The sequence below is a fragment of the Narcine bancroftii genome, chromosome 3 (genome assembly GCF_036971445.1).
Source record: "Narcine bancroftii isolate sNarBan1 chromosome 3, sNarBan1.hap1, whole genome shotgun sequence".
NCBI classification, from domain to species: Eukaryota; Metazoa; Chordata; class Chondrichthyes; order Torpediniformes; family Narcinidae; genus Narcine; species Narcine bancroftii.
In genome coordinates, this window is record NC_091471.1 from 271,677,028 (window position 1) to 271,695,546 (window position 18,519).

Here is an 18,519-nt window from a genome sequence, read left to right on the forward strand (position 1 = left end):
CTGTCACGTGGAAGAGCTTTAACGCGCTTCTTCGAATTGTGAGAAGAAGTCAAAGCTTTTCTGATCTTCCCAGAGAAATGGAATCACAAGAATTCAACCAAATGCTAGCCTATTTGAGTGATATTTTCACTCGAATGGATGACCTGAGTGTATCTATTCAAGGGAAAAACATAAACATATTGAAATGCTGCGAAAAGTTAAATGCTTTCAAAGAAAAGTAACATCTTTGGTGTTGATGAGTTAAAAGAGGGAATCTTTCAAATTTTCCATCACTCAAAGAAATGGTTGATGGCGATGAGTCCCTAATTCCAAGTGTGCGTGAAGAAATTGTGGATCATTTGGAAATACTATCAGTCATTTGATGGATATTTTGGAGGAGGAGAACTGGAAACTTCTGAAGAATGGATTACAAATCCATACTCCTTCAATTTGGATAATATGTCGGATAATGAAGAGCTGAAGGAAGATCTTATTGAACTGCGCACAAATCGTGTTCTTGAAATGCAGTTTGAAAGCAAAACTTTGGAACAATATTGGTGTTCGTCAATGGACATGTTTCCAAGACTGTGAAAAAGCACTAACTGTGCTCATCCCATTCACGACGACATACTTATGCGAGTCTGGATTTAGTGCCCTTTTGTCAATCAAGACAAAATCTAGAAATCGCTTGGGTGCAAAGGCAGACACGTGGATTGGTATCAGCAACAAAGTGCCACGTTTTGAAAAACTCAAGCAATAAACAGGAACAAAAGAGTCATTAAATTTAAATTGGCTTACGAACATTAGTTCTTTAATTTTTTTAAAGAAATTTTATGCATGGGTGAAAATTTAATTCTTTAGTAGGGTTTATGCAACTTTTAATTTGTTGTAATATTTTTTCTTTTCCATATGTTTCATTTTTGTTTATATATTATTAAAAATTGATTATACATGTTTTATTTTGGTCACCTTCACCTTTATTCTTAAATAAAAATTATTACTTTAAAGGGTGAGAGAACATATTAAAAAATTTTGGGTGCAGGGCATAAAAAAGGTTGGGAACCACTGTTCTAGATTATGCTATCAGTTCAGTCAAGAAGCAATGAATTTTCGAATCAAATGTAAAAAAAAATAAGGGCTCGTGTCTCAAAGCAATGAAGTTGCGACTCATGGAACTTACTGCAAATTGTCCATTTAAATGATCATTTCCATGTAAAAGCAAACCTGGTTATCTTAACCTTCAGATGAATGAATTCCTAAGCACTCAGTGAGTTTCAGGGTCAGTTCATCTCCAAAGCATGACTTAATTGAAACCAAGCATTTAACAAACAGCGTTAATAGAAGCCCCTTTCATACTGCAAAGTTGCCATATTCCCGTAGACATGACCCATCTTAGGAAGCTGGCTTGTGTGTTCACACAGAACCTAAAAAAGTTGGCTCCACGAGTCAAATACACTCCACCACTGAGACTACCTACCTAGGTGGATCAAGTAAGTCTAGACTCTCCAATCCACCTTGCAATTCTTTCACACTGCGCGCAAAAGGTGGATAAAACCTGGCTTTCAAGCTCTGTGTAAAAGGGGCTAAGTGAGTATAAATGCTTCCACTTGACATGATTGAAGTATGGCTCCACACGCAAAATCATAGCAGTTAATGGGTGGGAAGAGTGGCATCTGGGTTTCAGCAAATTAGAAAACCCACTTTTGATGCAAGAACAAAAGAAAATATTTTGAATAATGGTGAAAAATAGTGGAAGAAAACAGAAACAGAAGATGGCTGGCTACATCACAGTCTGGTACGGGGACACCAATACATTTGAGCACAAACCTCTCCAAAAGGTAGTGGACACAGTCCAGGATATCACAGGCAAAACCCTCCCCACCTTCAAGAACACCTACAGGGAATGCTGCCGTCAGAGAGCAGCAGCAATCATCAAGGATCCACACCACCCAGCACACGCTCTGTTCTTGCTACAACCATCGGGAATGAAGTATCAGTGCCATGAAACTCGTACCACCAGGTTCAGGAACAGCTGCTACCCCTCCACCATCACACTCCTCAACAAACTCAATCAGGGACTCATTTAAGGACTCTTACTTTTGCATTTTATTCATTTTTTTAAATCTTTCTCTCTGTATTGAAGTTTATTTACATTTCTTTTTTGTTTACATGTGTATATTATGTACAGTTATTTTTTTTGCACTGCCAATAAGTGGTAATTCTGCCTAGCTTGCAGGTTAAATAACCTTAGGGTTGTATGTGATATCATGTATGCACTCTGACAATAAATCTGAAATTTGGGGTTTATACACATCATTAAAATCTCATGAAAAGATCCAGAAAATATTCAAAACAGCAAGTGGAATATTACCCTTTCTATAGAAAGGACACACACATCCCCTATGGGACAGGTGCCTAAGACCAGAGGACATAGGATCTCACAATACTTAAGCAGCACGCCAATCAGCACTTAATTCACCAGTGGATGCTAGGAATGTTGTCCAAGGGGATAAATAGTTCAATTGTCCTTGCTTCTGCACCTCCAAGCAACTTTCCCAGGACTCACTTAGTGTTCCCAGGGAAGGAAATAATGTCTAACTGAAGGAACTCAGGGAGAGAGTAAAATAAAGTGGGAGTAGAATTCTAACATTTACCAAAAGATATTTACCTGTGATGCAAAGTCATGTTGATGCACTTGACGTCCCTCCCTCAGGTCCCAGCACCTGACTGTGTTGTCCAGTGCTCCAGTCCATAGTTTGGTCCCATCATTAGAAATATCTGTGCAGCTCACACCATCAGAGTGGCCATGGAACTGTCTGAGTTTAAAAATAAAACGTGCATCATTTCACTGTTGAGATTGCTGATTTAACACCTGATAGTTCAAGTTGAACTTTATCATCATCTGACTGTACAACCCAACAAAACGGAGTTGCTCTAGACCATGGGTGATCACTCACTCTCTCACTCACAATCTCACGCGCACGCTCTCACACACAAAGTATAATAATTACATTTAAAATAAATGCATATAAATATTTTGGGATGATCTACTCCATAGATGGACACAATTCATCCATCTCCCAGCCTGCGGGAAGAAGCTATTTCCCAACCTGGCAGTAATAATGATAGTGAGTCAAAGATCCCCTGCACTGGATGGAAAGGGTCTTCGATAATTCTTTGAGCCCTATTTATGCAATGCTCCGAGCAAATGTCACTAAAACACTTCTAAAATTAACCAGACTTCCCCAAACAAAAACTAATCCCTCAGTTAAAGAGCTTCAAATTATTTAAAAGTCATAAATGCCACAGATCGGTAAAAAGAATTCACTGGAGAGATGCATTTGTCGTCATTATTGGCCTTGCATCAAACTGGTTAGCAATCCCACATTGACAACTGAAAGGCTGTCAACAAACATTCCACAGAGTATCTCAGGGATCCCACTGAAAAATGACTTGGTTAAGATTATCGGCCCCAAATCAACACTGATCTATTTGTAAATGGTCACTTTACACTTGCCACCTCGTGAGCAAATCTTAAAACTTTGCTCCAAAAACAAAATGCCTGGGTTGCAGCTCATTTTGTTTTTATTATTGAGCATTCAGTGGAACTGTTCTCACTTCAATCTGCAGACTTTGCTTGCTGAAATTCGGAGGCAAAAGAATTCAGCTCGGGGAAACCACCGTGACCCAGCAGAAAGTGCACAAGCTTGTATCAGTCCTACTAAATGCATGTTTAGGGGAGGAGTTTATGAGGGCGACAGAGAACTGCAGACCTCCAGGAACACCTGGGCAGCCAACATAGGTTCAAGATTCGTTTAAAAGGTCAAGGTTCCATTATTGTCATGTAATACTACATTTAGAATGTAACCCCTACATGAAATTCTTTAACTTTTGTCTACCGTAAGGAAGGCAGAGAGTCGCCACTTTGTCCAGCGCCCCTCACAGAAACCTACAGCACCTGGTGTTTTACAGTACTGGTCTCTCCTCCAAGTACTGACCAGGCCTGAGCCTGCTTAGGTTCTGAGATCAGACAATTTCAGGCGTATTCAGGCTATTAGGTGCTCTATTGTCATGCAATTGTACAGAATATGTAATATTACACAAAACGCCTTCTGCCTGCTGTAAGGCAAACATAGTCACCTGGCGCCCCCTTACAGAAAGAGTAACAAAAGAGATTACGGAAACACTGTCAATTGTTTGAAGCTGATAATTGTTGGATTGAAAATGTTTTGGCATTAGTGGAATTTATATACAAATAAATCATATTTATATTTTTCCCAATATTTCAAAATCAGCATCAAATCGTTGACTTAGCCAGGAATTTCCTACAATTGTCAATTTGCTTTTAGTTAGGTTCCTACTTATGTTATCGTTGAAGTTGCATTGTCTGGATTTAGGCAGAGCGGAGGGAGGAATCAGTAGGGTGGGGGGAGGTGTAGAGTAATGGGTAATTGGTGTGAAGAAAACAAACATACGTGAACACTTTAACCACCTCCCCCATTTAAAAAAAAAACCGTGCCAATGGTACCAGGGTTATTCTACATCTGCAGTTGATAAAAAGGTCTTGCCCATGCAAGAATGAGTGGTCTTCTTGATCAAGATGTTAATCTTCTTTGGCTTGGCTTCGCGGACGAAGATTTATGGAGGGGTATGTCCGCGTCTGCTGCAGGCTCGTTGGTGGCTGACAAGTCCGACGCGGGGACAGGCAGGCACGGTTGCAGCGGTTGCAGGGGAAAATTGGTGGGTTGGGTTTTTCCTCCTTTGCCTTTTGTCAGTGAGGTGGGCTCTGCGGTCTTCTTCAAAGGAGGTTGCTGCCCGCCGAACTGTGAGGCGCCAAGATGCACGGTTGGAGGCGAGATCAGCCCACTGGCGGGGGTCAATGTGGCAGGCACCAAGAGATTTCTTTAGGCAGTCCTTGTACCTCTTCTTTGGCGCACCTCTGTCACGGTGGCCAGTGGAGAGCTCGCCATAGAACACGATTTTGGGGAGGCAATGGTCCTCCATTCTGGAGACGTGACCCACCCAGCGCAGAATGTTTTGAGCACTCAAAATGTGGATATACTTTGATGACAGTAACTTTAACATAAGTTAAGGGTGAGCAGTAATCTTCAAGAGGCATCGTTTGATGGAGAAATTTAGCTAACTTGGAAGAATGGAATAAGGCCAAAAATACCATCCAAGTCCAAAACAGGATCACAGTTTGCTTCGTTCATGTTCATTGTGAGAACACAAAATGTCCCTCAATACAATAACCAGAAAGTTTCTGCACAGACTATAATGCTTGGTGCATCTACATTAGACTTCTCTTTCTGAAAACACACACATAGCATTGGTTTATAAATTTCACAATTATGGCATAAAACTCATATTTTAAAGCATTCATAATTATGACCCATATTTGTAATGGTTCTCAACCAATGATTTGCAGATAAGTAACAACCAGGAGGGAAAGAAAATTTACTCAAATGGCAATTCATTTAAAGAGCAAAATACATAAACCAGAGCCACAACTCAAAATAAATGCAAAGACGTTACAGTGAGTGGCGGATAGCTGCATATAAATTTTCTGCACACAATCAACCATAGACATTTATAGCAGTGTGGAGAATTTTGATTGGCAAGGGAATTACCCAATCAGTTCCTCTGTAACTAGCACTGCATGCAGCCATAGGAATTGGCTACCTAAAGATTTTTTTTGCATCAAATACAACCAAAGCCTATAGCACAACATAGGATGTAGCTTGAAGTATTAAGGGAGAAGGAAAACACCATTGATTAGATTGGCAAGCTTGGCCATGGATGGTTTTCTTCCGCACGTCAAAGGTGCTCTTGAAGTGGCCAATTGTGCCATTTTTTTTTAAAGAGAAACTACCCCAAAATGAACTTCCTTTTCCTTCTCATCATCTCTGCCCTTATCTAATCTTCAAATTTACTCACCTGATAAGCGTCTCATTATGCAAGTCCCAGACGAAAATGCTCCCATCGCTGCAGCAAGAGAAACAGACTTTAGAATCTGGGCTGATGGCTAGGGCATAGCAAGCAGGAGCGGATGAGGTTAGCTCAGCTTTGATTCGTGGGCTTGGTGCCGCGAGATCCCAGATGGAAATGGTGTTAGCTTCTCCGCCCACAATCAGGCTTCGGCCATCAGGGAAAAGTTTACAGGTTCTGATGTAATTCTCTCTGTTCTGGAAAAAAAAATCACATTCAATATTTAGCCTAAGGACAAAGCAATACATTCTTCCACAAAGAGCTCATGAATGTAAAATTGCTCAGAAATGCCTCAACCTAACATACAAGTTGGAATAATTTGCAAAAGAAGATGACGGATGCAAGGGTGTGATACTAAATCAGGCCCATTCTCTTTCCTAGTACCATAAAATCCCCATTATCCAGAATTCAACCAACTGTCAAAAAAAAAATCGCAGAAAATAAATAAGTTAAAAAAATATGGAAGTCTTTAAATTGGCACCCCCTAGCGGTTAGTTCACCAAGCATGCAACCAGAAAATTCATTTATCTAGCATCTACCAATCCTCAAAGGTGCCAGATACCGGGGGTTTACTGTAACAATATACTTGCGCCAAATCAGGCCAATGTGGGTTCAAGTATCACTCACCACGAGAATCAGATCCATGCTGAGAAGCACAGGCCTGGCAGAGATACTGTACCTCTGACGATACGTTAAACCATAGCCCTACTTGCCTCCATAGGTGAGCACAGAAGATTCCATGCCAATTTAAAAAATTATTTTTAGCGATACAGCACAGCAACAGGCCCTTCCGGCCCACATGCCCACACCAACCCAATCACATCCATGTAATGAATTAACCTACTCGTGCCATATGTCTTTGGGACATGGGAGGAAACCATAGCACCCAAAGGAAACCCACGTGGTCACAGAGCGAATGTATAAACTCCTTAGCGACAACTGGCAGATTTGAACTGAAAGAGTGCTGAAAGAGCTTTGTGTTAACTGCACCGCTAAAATATTGTTCTTCCAGGCACTTGGCCCACACCATTATCCTTTATCACACTGGCTAACCAGTAAATTGGCCATTCAATGAACCAGTTAAAGAAGCCATTTTTTGTCACTCACACTGGACCACTGTTGATCAGTTCTCCGCATCCTTTCACACTCACCACCAGGAATTCCCAGGGAGAGCAGCGCCTATCCATCACCAATGATGTCTGAGTGATTAATCATGCCTAATTATAACATAATTAAGTATTATGTACAGCACCGTATGACCCCCCCTTCAGCCCTCGTTGTGACGACCTATATAAACCTTTATAAATGTATAAATGGGAAAGTGGTAGCGGCAATAAAATACAGGCACACAATTTATAAAGACTGTGCGAAGTTGCACACACAGAGAGAGAGAGAGAGAGAGAGAGAGAGAGAGAGAGAGAGAGAGAGAGAGAGAGAGAGAGAGAGAGTGTACAAGAGAGTGAGTGATGGCAGACCTGCCTTCCCGGAATTTGTTGATCAACAGGGGCTGAAGCGCTCACACTGTGCTGTACATAATGCTTACTAATGTTATAATTAGGCATGATAAATTTTGTTTAAATACAAGATCATGATACATTGATCAGGATTTAGTAAATTGAATAAAAAGTTTATATTTTATTTTGTTTCCTTCATCTTCCTGCACTCATGCAAAATCGACATCAACGTGTCGCTACTTTGTCCCAGGATAGTCCATGTTCCTTTCACACTGGGCTAATTGGCACACTGGCTTCAGATATCCCCAGGGATGATACATTCTACCTAGGTGATTTGACTCCTGAGTGCCAATTCACAAATGTTCACACAGGCCCTTTGATAAGGTTCCAGTGTGAAAGGGACTGTTGAAACAATGACCTGGCCATTATCACACTTTATAAAAACAGGGAATGTGCTGCCTGTAAATCTTGTTGCTGGATTTACTCTTCTACTCTCTCCTCTCAAGGTCACCCTTCTACCCTCTCCCTTCCAGGTCACCCCTCTCCCCGTCACCCTCCTACCCTCCCCTCCAGGTCACTCTTCTACCCTCTCTCCTCCAGGTCACTCTTCTCCCCTCTCCCTACCAGGTCACCTGAGGCACTCTCTTTATCTAGCACACATCAACAGTGACAATGAACTTGAAACTACCAATTAGCAACCCTTCAATTTGAAAATTCCGCCTTTGTTTTCCATGGATTTAGATGGATACCTACTTTGCTTTCTTTCCCTTCCTTTGAATATGACAGATATCCAAACATGAAAAGTCACCTCTATAACTTTATGAAGGCTGAAACAATGTCTCTGTTCCACAGTTGCTGCATTTCAATTGGGAGTGCAAATCAGATCTGTTGGCCACATTTCGGAATCTTGCACCAGGTCAAAGCTGGCAAACAGTTCCTGGAATAATGCCACCAGCCAGCTCACCGTGCAACTAGTAAGCCCTGTTGTAGCAGGAAAACCTCAAATTAGACCAAGGTATTAATTAGAATCAGCTCTTCGATCAGTTTATACACCACTCCTCCTTCCTTCCAGAACAGATGCTGCGTTGTATTCAGTGCACGGGTCAATGGCAACAGATTCACATTGAACTCCAGTTAGCCCAGCTCAAAGCAAAACATTTGGGAGGGCTGGATCGTTTGCCAAAACAGCACATACCTAAATAAATTTTACTGTGGAGCCCAGATTTCCTTTTCCGATTCTCAAGTGATTAACAGATTGGGCTGGCTGCCAAAAGCCAATGGCATTTATCAGGTGCAGTAATAGCTCCTGATAGCATTTGGAGGCGGGTGAAGGTAGAGTAGAAGAAGAATCAGGCACTCTATAACAATGCAATTAAACATGACAATATGTCAAATCCAAGTACGTAGTTAGAAGCAACGCACTCACTTGTATCCATTTTAACTCTTGCAGCAGTTACTAAATGCCAAAAAATCTTGAACTTTCAGACCGTTGCTACTGAATCTAAAGTTTGGATTTAAATAGCCCCTCCTGCTTCCTTCCCCAAACCCAAGCCTTTTACTTCCCAGTCCCTCCTCAAAGCCAATGACTCTTGACATCAGGGCTCATAAACTGCCAGCGGGCACCAAACCCACTACCCATTAGTACACATGGACAGCCATTAGGAACAGCAATATCTCCCTGACCCAAGGATGGAAAGATCTCAACATTGACGATGAAACTCAAGCTTTTCTTGGTCTCCGCATTTCGCTACTTGCTGGTGAATTCTCAAAGAACCAACTCATTCTTCAACAGAGATTGCCCGTGGTACTTGCTGTGTCTTCCTTTGCTGTTGGACTCTAATTCACAATGGAGTAGACGCACAAGCCACCCTGTGGCTTGCCATTATGACTCGTTATCCATTCAAGGCAGTTAATGCCAAACAACAGTTCCGTAGTCCAAAGAGTTGAAAGGTTCATCAGCTAAGGCCAGTTCTCTCAACTGCCCCCTTTAAAGCAGACATAGAAAGAGGGGCTCAGCTGAGCTTCCTGTTTTGTGATCACTTGAGTGACACAGGACAATGAGTGCAAATCAGCAATGAAGATCCCAAGGACAGTGCATGGATACTTTCCAATCCCACCACATCTCCTCTGATGACACCTGATTTAGAATGCTGAGGCTCCTTTGAACTGCACTGGCCCAAGGCTAACCAATTAATTTTTAAAACTTAAACATACAGCTTGGTTAACAGGCCCTTTCGGCCCACAAGCCCGGGCCACCCAATTGACCTACAACCCCAGTATGTTTTTTGTTTGCACAGTGGAAAGAAACCAGAGTGCCCAGAAAATGTACAAACCCCTTACAGACAGCGCGGGATAGGAATCTCGGACCTGATTGCTGGCGCTGTAACAGTGTTGCACTAACCAAGCAAACTTCAGGGTAGCATAGGGGAGCCAGCAAATGGAGCTGCAGCTCCTCAACTTCGAAGAGTGGGAGACAACCATGACCTCGTGGAATTTTCTCATTCTCTCTCCCCCCCCCCCCCCCCCCCCCCAAACTGCGTGGGTTACCTCCGAGCACTTTGGTCTTGTCCCATATCAGCCTAATTTGTTCATTGATCACTAAATTGTCCTTGTGTGCAGGAGGCGAGTGTTAGAGTCTGAGCCAAGCATACAAAATGGAATTAGGGTCAATGGGTGTTTAATGTCAGTATGGACTCAATGGGCCTGTGCTAGTGTACTCTCCCATACCCAGACAGACCAGAAATGCAGCAGGCCACCACTTAAAGTGGATTTTTTAAATATTTAAATCCAGGCCTAAATCTCGGTTCAGGCCCTTTCAGCCCATGAGTCCGTGCCGCCCAATTACACGCAGTAAACCTACTACCCAGTATGATTTGAATGGCAGGAGAAAACCCAGAGGAAACCCACGCAGACATGGCGAGAATGTACAAACTCCTTACAAACAGCGCCAGATTCAAACCCCAGTCGCTGGCACAGTATCAGCACCGCGCTAATCTTGCCACCCAGAGTTGAAAAATTTTAAATTATATCAGGTTCACTCCCTCATTCGCAGATTTACCTGCTTCAAACTGAAGGCAACTTCTTCAGAGCTTCAAATGTATGTTTAAATGAGCAAGTCTGAGCAGAATCCACAAGCTACCACTGAGCTACTGTCCGCTGTAAACAAACCACCAGGACTCTGCTGGGATACCCTGTGCAAATAACCTAAGTAAACCTGCCTTGCCTGAGTGATGTTTATATGTACAAGGGCAGTGCTTTATTTCTGCAATGTGCCCTCTTTCCAAGGCACTGCATGACCCTCAGCAAGGTTTGAAAGAGAAAAATAAACAAGCACACTGCTTTACCAGACAATCCAGCTGGGACACCGGGCTTCTGTTTCCTGGTTGACTGATATCCCATACTTTCACGCAGCCCTTTCCTCCCGTGTACACGTGCTTGGTGAAGTTACTGATGGCCACAGCACACACCACCTCGCCGTGTGGAAGGTTGTTGATCTGTCGAGCGTGCCTAGGTATGCCCGTCCCTGTGAGAGCATCGGTCGGGAAAGCCACGGGCTGCATCTGTCGGTCAGCTCCAACGTGGAAGGAATAGGCACTGTCAAAATAAATGGTTGGGAGTGGGGGGGGTGGGGGGGGGAGGTGAGTTACAGGGAAAGAATAAACAGATTATTTCTTAGAGCAAAGGAGAATGAGGAGAGATTTAATGAGAGGTCATAGTTTTAAGCTAAGGAGGAAAGATTTAGGGGGAACATTAGAGAGTGGTAGGAGTGCGGAATGGGCTGCCATACGATGCAGTGAATACAGGCTCAATTGTGGGTTTTAAGAATTAATTGGATAGGTACCTGGATGGGAGAGGCCTGGAGGGTTACGGAATGGGAGCAGGTCAGTGGAACTAGAGAGATGATGGTTGGCACAGACTAGAGGGGCTGGATGGTCGGTTTTCTGTGGTAATTGAGCTTGATTTTACAACACCAAGGTTAGATGGCCTTATAACCTATGATCACCCACATTCTTTAACAAGCTTTGTCTCCCATCAGAAACTCTATAGCCTTGTCACTATTTTCATTTCTTTCTCCACAATGGGTTCAGATTGAGCTGCATTCTGTGCAACGTCAGCCTTCTATTCAACTCCAACCAACCCCGCCAGTCACACACAAATTCAGTCACAAAGACTACCTGCTTCTGCCATCACCTTCAACTCAACAATTCTTTTCATTGTCTTATGTATTACTCTTTTGTCTGTATCTAACCCAATTCTAATTCTCTGCTCTTTCCAATTCCTCCCATTTAAAATTCTCATCTATAATTCCAACCCCTCCCTACTTTGTGCCATTGTTGGTCATTCCCTCAAGGTTTTGGGCATAAGCTGCGGCATTTCCGCCCCCCTCTCTCTCTCTTCTCTCTCTCCTCCCCTTCCTCCACAACTCTAGACACTCATTTACCATCTGTAAAGTACCAGAAGATATAAAAAGCAATTTTTCTTTAAAAAATGACAAAGGAAATTTTTTAAAATCTTTCCCTCGGGAACCGATGTGGGTCTGGAATGCACAGCCAAGGGAAGTAGAGGAGGGTAGAATCAAATGTGGCCTTCAAAAGGAAGGTGGGCAAGTAACTAGAAAGAAAGAACTTTTGGCCAAGATGGGGAGTGGCTGCTCTTCCAAATGTCTGTCATTCTGACTTCCAAGCAAAAGTAAAATTTTCCTCCAGTAGAATAAACATGTTTGTTGGTGTAAAGTCATGAAAAGGTTAGAGACCAGAGGGAAAGGATTCAACATGCTGGTAGGCTAAACTTACAGAAACGTATGCTTGTTCCCATATTGCCAAGTAAAATTAAGCGCAACACTCGGTTATGGTTTTTGCATATTGCCACACTGTGCATCAAGCACCAGACAGTACATCCAAGAGATATTCGACATTTCTTCTTTCAGTACTTACGGTTTTCCTGCTGACAGGCTCCCAGGAAGTCCTGGCCCTCGCTTGTGTGTGTGATGTTCAAAACCAGACTAGACAAAACAAAAAAAGGGGATAAGACAGGAGATGACCAGTGCCTCTAGGAATGTTCTTCCAAGGAAAATCTTTGGACAATACTGAAGAAAATATAACAGGAAAATCATTGTTTAATGTCAGTCTTTCCCTCCTCATTCTGCCCACTGGACTTGCCCACATTAATTTACACTTGGCTTAACCTTTCACCCTCAGTAAACCTGGAATCAGAGCCAGTACATCACAAAAGATGGCATTCAAGTCATCAATGTTTTGCTCATCCTTTATAGAGTAACATATTCAATTCTATTTCCCCATTCCCCACAGTCATGCAAGGTAACCAATTCTATACTTAATCTCCAAATTTCTTTGGATTTACATTCACCATCTTACTCAGCTACTCTAGACACTCATTTGTCACATTTCAGTCTCACCCACATGTTCCAACCTCTCCACAACCTTGCCCTCTACATCTCTATATTCTCAATCCTCAGACCTCTTGCAATGATCACCAGATTTCATTGCCTCTTGTGCCTGGGTTATCTTGACTTTGTTCTGAAATTCATTAGCTCAACGTTGTTCCAGCACTAATTTGTTCATTCCCAATGTTTGTGTAGACTTCCTCCTGGTGCTTTGTTTTCATCCACCCTTCAAATCGTATGGTGCCTGTAGGTCAATTGGGTGGAATGGGCTCGTGGGCTGAATGTTTAAATTTACACTTAATTTTTTTTATTGTTTGCATTCATAAGATTGGGCTTTTGTTCACCCTCTCTAATATCTCCTTATCTCACAATTTCTGTTAACAATACCTGTGAAGATATCTCGGCACAAAAAAAAGGTGCTATATAAATGAACGTTTTTGTTGTCTTGCTGGTAAGTTTCACTTCAAAGATCTTTTCCAGATTTTGAACAGTGTCTTGCAGAACAGTTACTTATTTAAACCCAGAGAAAAAAGGAACAAAGAGGTAGAGCTTATTACTGAGATGAGCGTGACTGAAAGCTGCCTCATGTTTCCTGAGGGATTGAGCTCGGCTGTAACCCTCAACCATTAAACACTCAGCAAATGGAGCACGTCAAGTCTGAATTTGAGAAATGAGACCCTTGCTTTTCCTGTCAAAGGCAGCCCAAGGCACAGGGGAAGCGGTCATGGTCAAAAGGTTATGGGTCACATCAAGATTTAATGTGCACTCCCTGACACTTCCCCGGTTTCCATTAACTCACCTCCCCTCATCTTACCCTATGCCTCTCTCTCTTTCCTTTTCCTTCTGTCTCCTTTCCCCCAGCTCTGCTTCCATAGAGCCCCAAACAATCCCCCCTCCACCAGTCAATTCTCACCCCTCTCTCCTGTGTCCCACCCATATCCTTTTGTCTGTTGGCCTGTACCCCTCCCCCTGCCCATTTTTCCCTTCTCCCCCTGCCCATTTTTCCCTTCTCCCCCAGCCTTTTTATTCAGGTGCCTGCCTGCTCTTTACTCAGACCTTGAAGAAGGGCTCAGGCCTGAAAAGCCAGTTATTTCTCTTTACTTCCTAGGAGAGACCTGCTGACTTCCTCCAGTATTTACTACAATCACAGATTCTGCAGACTATCGTGTTCCACCCTCCCCCATGCCACTGCAATAGAACTGAGCTTATAGTTCTCTGAAGTATTGCAATAGAATTCCCAATAAGTCTGACAACTCAGTGGTTAAACATTTCAAACACCTTCACAGAAGAGAAAGTCACTTTTCTGCATCCAGTTTAGATCCCATTCTCATCAAGGAGTTAAAAAAATCAACAGATAAATCAAAGTTATTTGTGCACTTTGCTGGGCCATTCTTTTGTCCCATGAACCAGAGGATAACATTGTACTTGAAATGAGTTGACAACACCATAGAATAGCTTTGGATAAAAGAAAAAAAATCACTGCAATAGAAGCTATGTAAGTACTTTCATGATGAACCAAGATGCACACTCTGAACGACAGAGGCAATGTGAGGTTTAAAGGCAGCCTCCTCTCAAATTGGTACCAGCAGGTTGTCGGATTTAAGGGGCACAGCTCTTTTCAAAACCTTTAACGTGTTAAAAGGATCACAATGAACTGCAAATAGGTCCGTCTAGCCCAGATGCGTAGCTCCACAGCAATTCAGATTTGGCGTTCAAGGCTGGGATGAAAACCCCATTGTCAGAACAGACTGAGATATTGTCCCATTGCATCAGGCCACATCCGGCTGCAATGATTTGCACTGACAGATGTTGAGAAAGTCTAACCATTCCTTGTCCTTGATCGAAGAAATGTAGTTAAAAATGAAACATTTATTCACCATACAATGCTCAGATACTAATTGTACCCCACCTCAACGCCGCCCCCCCCACCCCGTCCTTCTTTCTAAAGGATCACCACACATTTCAACATTGCGAACTTAGTTTTGTTTCATCATATCCACAATGCAGAGCTTACCACCGTCGGACGTCCAAACGTTGAGGCTGTGGCACCACCATTGAGTTGAGGGGACGGGAAGTGTAAGCCTCCATAGGCACTGGCACCAGCGATCCCACCATTCACTGCAGTGTGGACCATCCCAAATGGGACAGGGAAAGAACCCTGCACAGACAGCGGCGTCTTTAATCCTAAAGCTTGAGGAGAAAGCATACTTTTAGCTCTGTGCGGTTACCTCTTCCCGTACTTTTTGTCGTAATTTTCTGCAGATTATTTATGTATTTATTACATTAATTCAATGTACATTATTTCATATTATTTATACATTTTGTTTATATTATAAAAATGTTTATATTTATACAGTGGAACCTGATTTAACGCGAATTTGGATAAAACGCAATGAGTCATTGAACTGATCCAGCAGGAGCAGGGATGTCCATTTATTAACTACAAAGAGTGGGCAAGCAGTGATGTGAGGTGCAATACCTCTGCGCCAGACAAGCTCTGCGCCTCTCTGCCCAGTTCCGAGGCTGTCACAGAGCCAAGGCAGCAGGAGAGGATGGGTAACATCACCAGATTCCTCCTGCCGCAGGAGTATACAAACAGGAGGCATTTGTCCTTGCATCCCAGTGCAAAGGCCGGCAGTCTCCAGAACCCCTGCAGGGTTGGTCAATCGAAACACATTGACCACTGGGCTCTACGAAGCAGCCGGCAGCATCAGGACAGAACCAGAGCTGCCACCGTCGACCAAACGGCTTGGAGAAGTCACCAAGGTCAGTGAGAAATCGGTGACCAGGTGTGGGCTGCGGCGAAGATCCAGGTTTTGTTCCAAGTTTACCAGATCAGATGGAGAAGGGAGGCACCTCTGGGGGGAATCCATGGAAGTATCCAGATGCTGTCAGGGGATAACTCCCGAGAATGACCACCTGAACACGAGTGTGGCACGGGACCTCAGAGCCGGAGGGAGCAGCTCAAGGCCAAGAGACCAGCAATTTAGATCAAGTGCAACGCCCGCAAAGTGACAATACATGTGACGGCATCGGGGGCAGACATGCACTGAGATAGGTACCTTATAAGCACCGTCAAAGCATGTCCCCAGCCAGAGATAAAGGGGGAGAATGGCACTGTGTCTAGAATAAAAAAGATAACAGCCGAGATATACACCAGGTCAGGTGGGAGATTACAATAGAACCTCATTTGGGGGTCAATGCCTATAAATGCCCCTTCTTGGCACAGACCCTGATCTGCTTATACAGTGAAACGCTGACTTAGCATGACCCCACTTTTATCGCAATGAGGTTTATTCGGACCCAAGCCATCGCGTTATAACGGGTTCTTCTGTATTTTGGAAATATTATTTATAACATATCATAATATTTATTTATTGTGTTTTTATAATATTAATTTATATTATTTGATACCTTGATGAAGGGCTCAAGCCCAAAACGTTACTTCTGTATCTTTATCTTTGCTGTGTAAACTGTAAGACCTGTGGAATTTCTCCAGCTTTGTGGTTTTACAGCAAATAAAATTACTTTTGTACTGTTTTACAGCATCATCAAATAATGGCAGCACAGTTAGTGACCCAGATTCGAATTCTGCGCTGTACGTTTTCCCCAGGTCTGCATGGGTTTCCTCCAGTGCTCTAGTTTCTTCCCACTTCCAAAGAAGGTTGATAGGTTAATCTGTCACTTTGGGGAATTTGGACAGAGTGGGATTGTGCTTTATCTCTCAGTTTTTTTTTTAAATTGGAAGATTGAAAGAATGCTGAATCCTGTGGCCAACCCTTCCTCTATAACAGTAACCTGTACAAAAGGGGGGGGGGGGGGGGGGAAACAAACTATAATGGAGGAATCCATGCACGCCTTCAAGGTTCTCAACCCCATTCCGAAAGCACTGAGCAGTCCTCAGGCCAGTGATTCCCAGGAGTTGGTGGGAACATTGTATTCCTTCAAGAGGCTTTGAATCTTTTCCTCTCTCCTCCTAGTAATCCCTTCCTTTCACAGTGAAAAACAAAAGTTGCTTTTCCATGTCTGGGGTCAGACACACAAATGACCTTGCCTGATTTAGTACCATTGGGGCCTCACTGCGGGAGATGTTGGTTTTCTTATCCCTCCAGTGAATTTGGAGTCGGCCTTGGTGAAATTCTTCCCGTGCTTTAAGGTGCCTGCATGTAGTCCATGTTTCAGAAACAGACAGAGGATCAATGATGTTTGTGCTAGCTCTGAGATAACAATCTTCAAATACCCTTATCCTCAATAGGCCAAAGGATGTGTTGGCCTGTTGAAGATGATATTTATGTTCTCCAAGAGGTGAGGATGTACAGAGGGGAGGTTGGTAGAGGACCTTGCAATGTTGAGCGCAAGGCCCATCCTCTCATACGCTTCAGAGGCCAAGCACTCAGCCATTATGAACTTCTTCACCAGAGTGTGCACTGGGACAATATACTGCTAGTAGGTTATATTAGCCAGTGTACTTTGGTAGGAAACAGGAGCACCTGGAAGAAAAACCACAGTCAGAGGGAGAGCGTGCAAACTCCACATACAGCACCCGAAGTCTGGCACTGTGAGGTAAAGCTCCAGTGGCGGCACAACTGGGGCACCCCAAATAGTCATGAATCAATCAGGAGTTGACTACGAAGGGGAAGGGTCAGAAGATCGAATACCCAATCACCTGGTCGCTTTTACAGCAGATGCAAGACCTCAAAACCCAACTGAGAGCTCAATTAGATTACTCAACTTCACTAAAAGTGCAATGGAATCAGAGAATAGAAGGCACAAATTAAATAAAAACATAACCACACAGATCAGGATTACCTAAAGAATCAGCCCCTGCTTTGCCAGACGCTGCTGAGCACATCTGCGAGGTGCCACTAGTACTGGCGGTCACTGAGTCACTCCGAGATGGTGGCACGTTGGACTTGAGACCAGGTGTGCTGGACTTCTCATTCTGATATCAAAAACACAAAGAGCTGTTAGAGGGTTTTTAAATATGGTTTCTAGATCCAGAAATGATGGACTGAGTTTGGCAGGCACCAGAGGCAGGAATTTGGGTGGGCCTGTTGATGTTCAGATGGGTGCATGGAAAAAACAGTGGAAGAACAGAGGGATCTTCAGGTCCAAATCCATACATCTGTCGAGTTTGACAGGATAATTAGAAAGGCCTATGGGATGCTGAGCTTTATTAGTTTGGGGCTTGAGTTCAGGAGTCATGAGGTGATGTTGCAGCTCATGATGCGGCTCCACTTGGAATACTGTGTTCAGTTCTGGTCCCCTCATTACAGGAAGGACGTGGAAGCTGTGGAGAGGATGAAGAGAGGATTTACCAGGATGTTGCCTGGATTGCAAAATATGTCTTATAAGGCAAGGTTAGCAGAGCTGGGACTTTTTAGAATGAAGAAGAAAGAAAGCTGACTTTATAGAGGTGAACAAGATTATGAGAGGTATAGAAGAGGAAGACAGCCAGCACATTTTTCCCAGGATGGGAGTAGCAAACACTGGAGGACTTCTGTAAGTGAAGGGAGGAAAATTTAGGAGAAACATCAGGGGTAAGGTTTTTTATAACAAGATCGTGTTATATGGCGAGCTCTCCACTGGCCACCGTGACAGAGGTGCACCAAAGAAAAGGTACAAGGACTGCCTAAAGAAATCTCTTGGTGCCTGCCACATTGACCACCGCCAGTGGGCTGATATCGCCTCAAA

At 43.3% G+C, this 18,519-nt stretch overlaps 1 protein-coding gene across 1 annotated transcript in view; it reads right to left on the reverse strand.

Moving 5' to 3' along the window:
- LOC138758772 (transducin-like enhancer protein 1) overlaps window positions 1-18,519 on the reverse strand; it is a 157,349-nt gene that overhangs the window by 14,469 nt on the left and 124,361 nt on the right. Inside the window, exons 12-17 of the mRNA XM_069928145.1 lie at window positions 17,635-17,767; window positions 14,840-15,015; window positions 12,356-12,423; window positions 10,766-11,015; window positions 5,917-6,164; window positions 2,648-2,795 (exon numbers count right to left, since the gene is read on the reverse strand). Coding sequence (XP_069784246.1) covers window positions 2,648-2,795; window positions 5,917-6,164; window positions 10,766-11,015; window positions 12,356-12,423; window positions 14,840-15,015; window positions 17,635-17,767 — 1,023 coding nt within the window. The remainder of the gene's footprint in view (window positions 1-2,647; window positions 2,796-5,916; window positions 6,165-10,765; window positions 11,016-12,355; window positions 12,424-14,839; window positions 15,016-17,634; window positions 17,768-18,519) is intronic.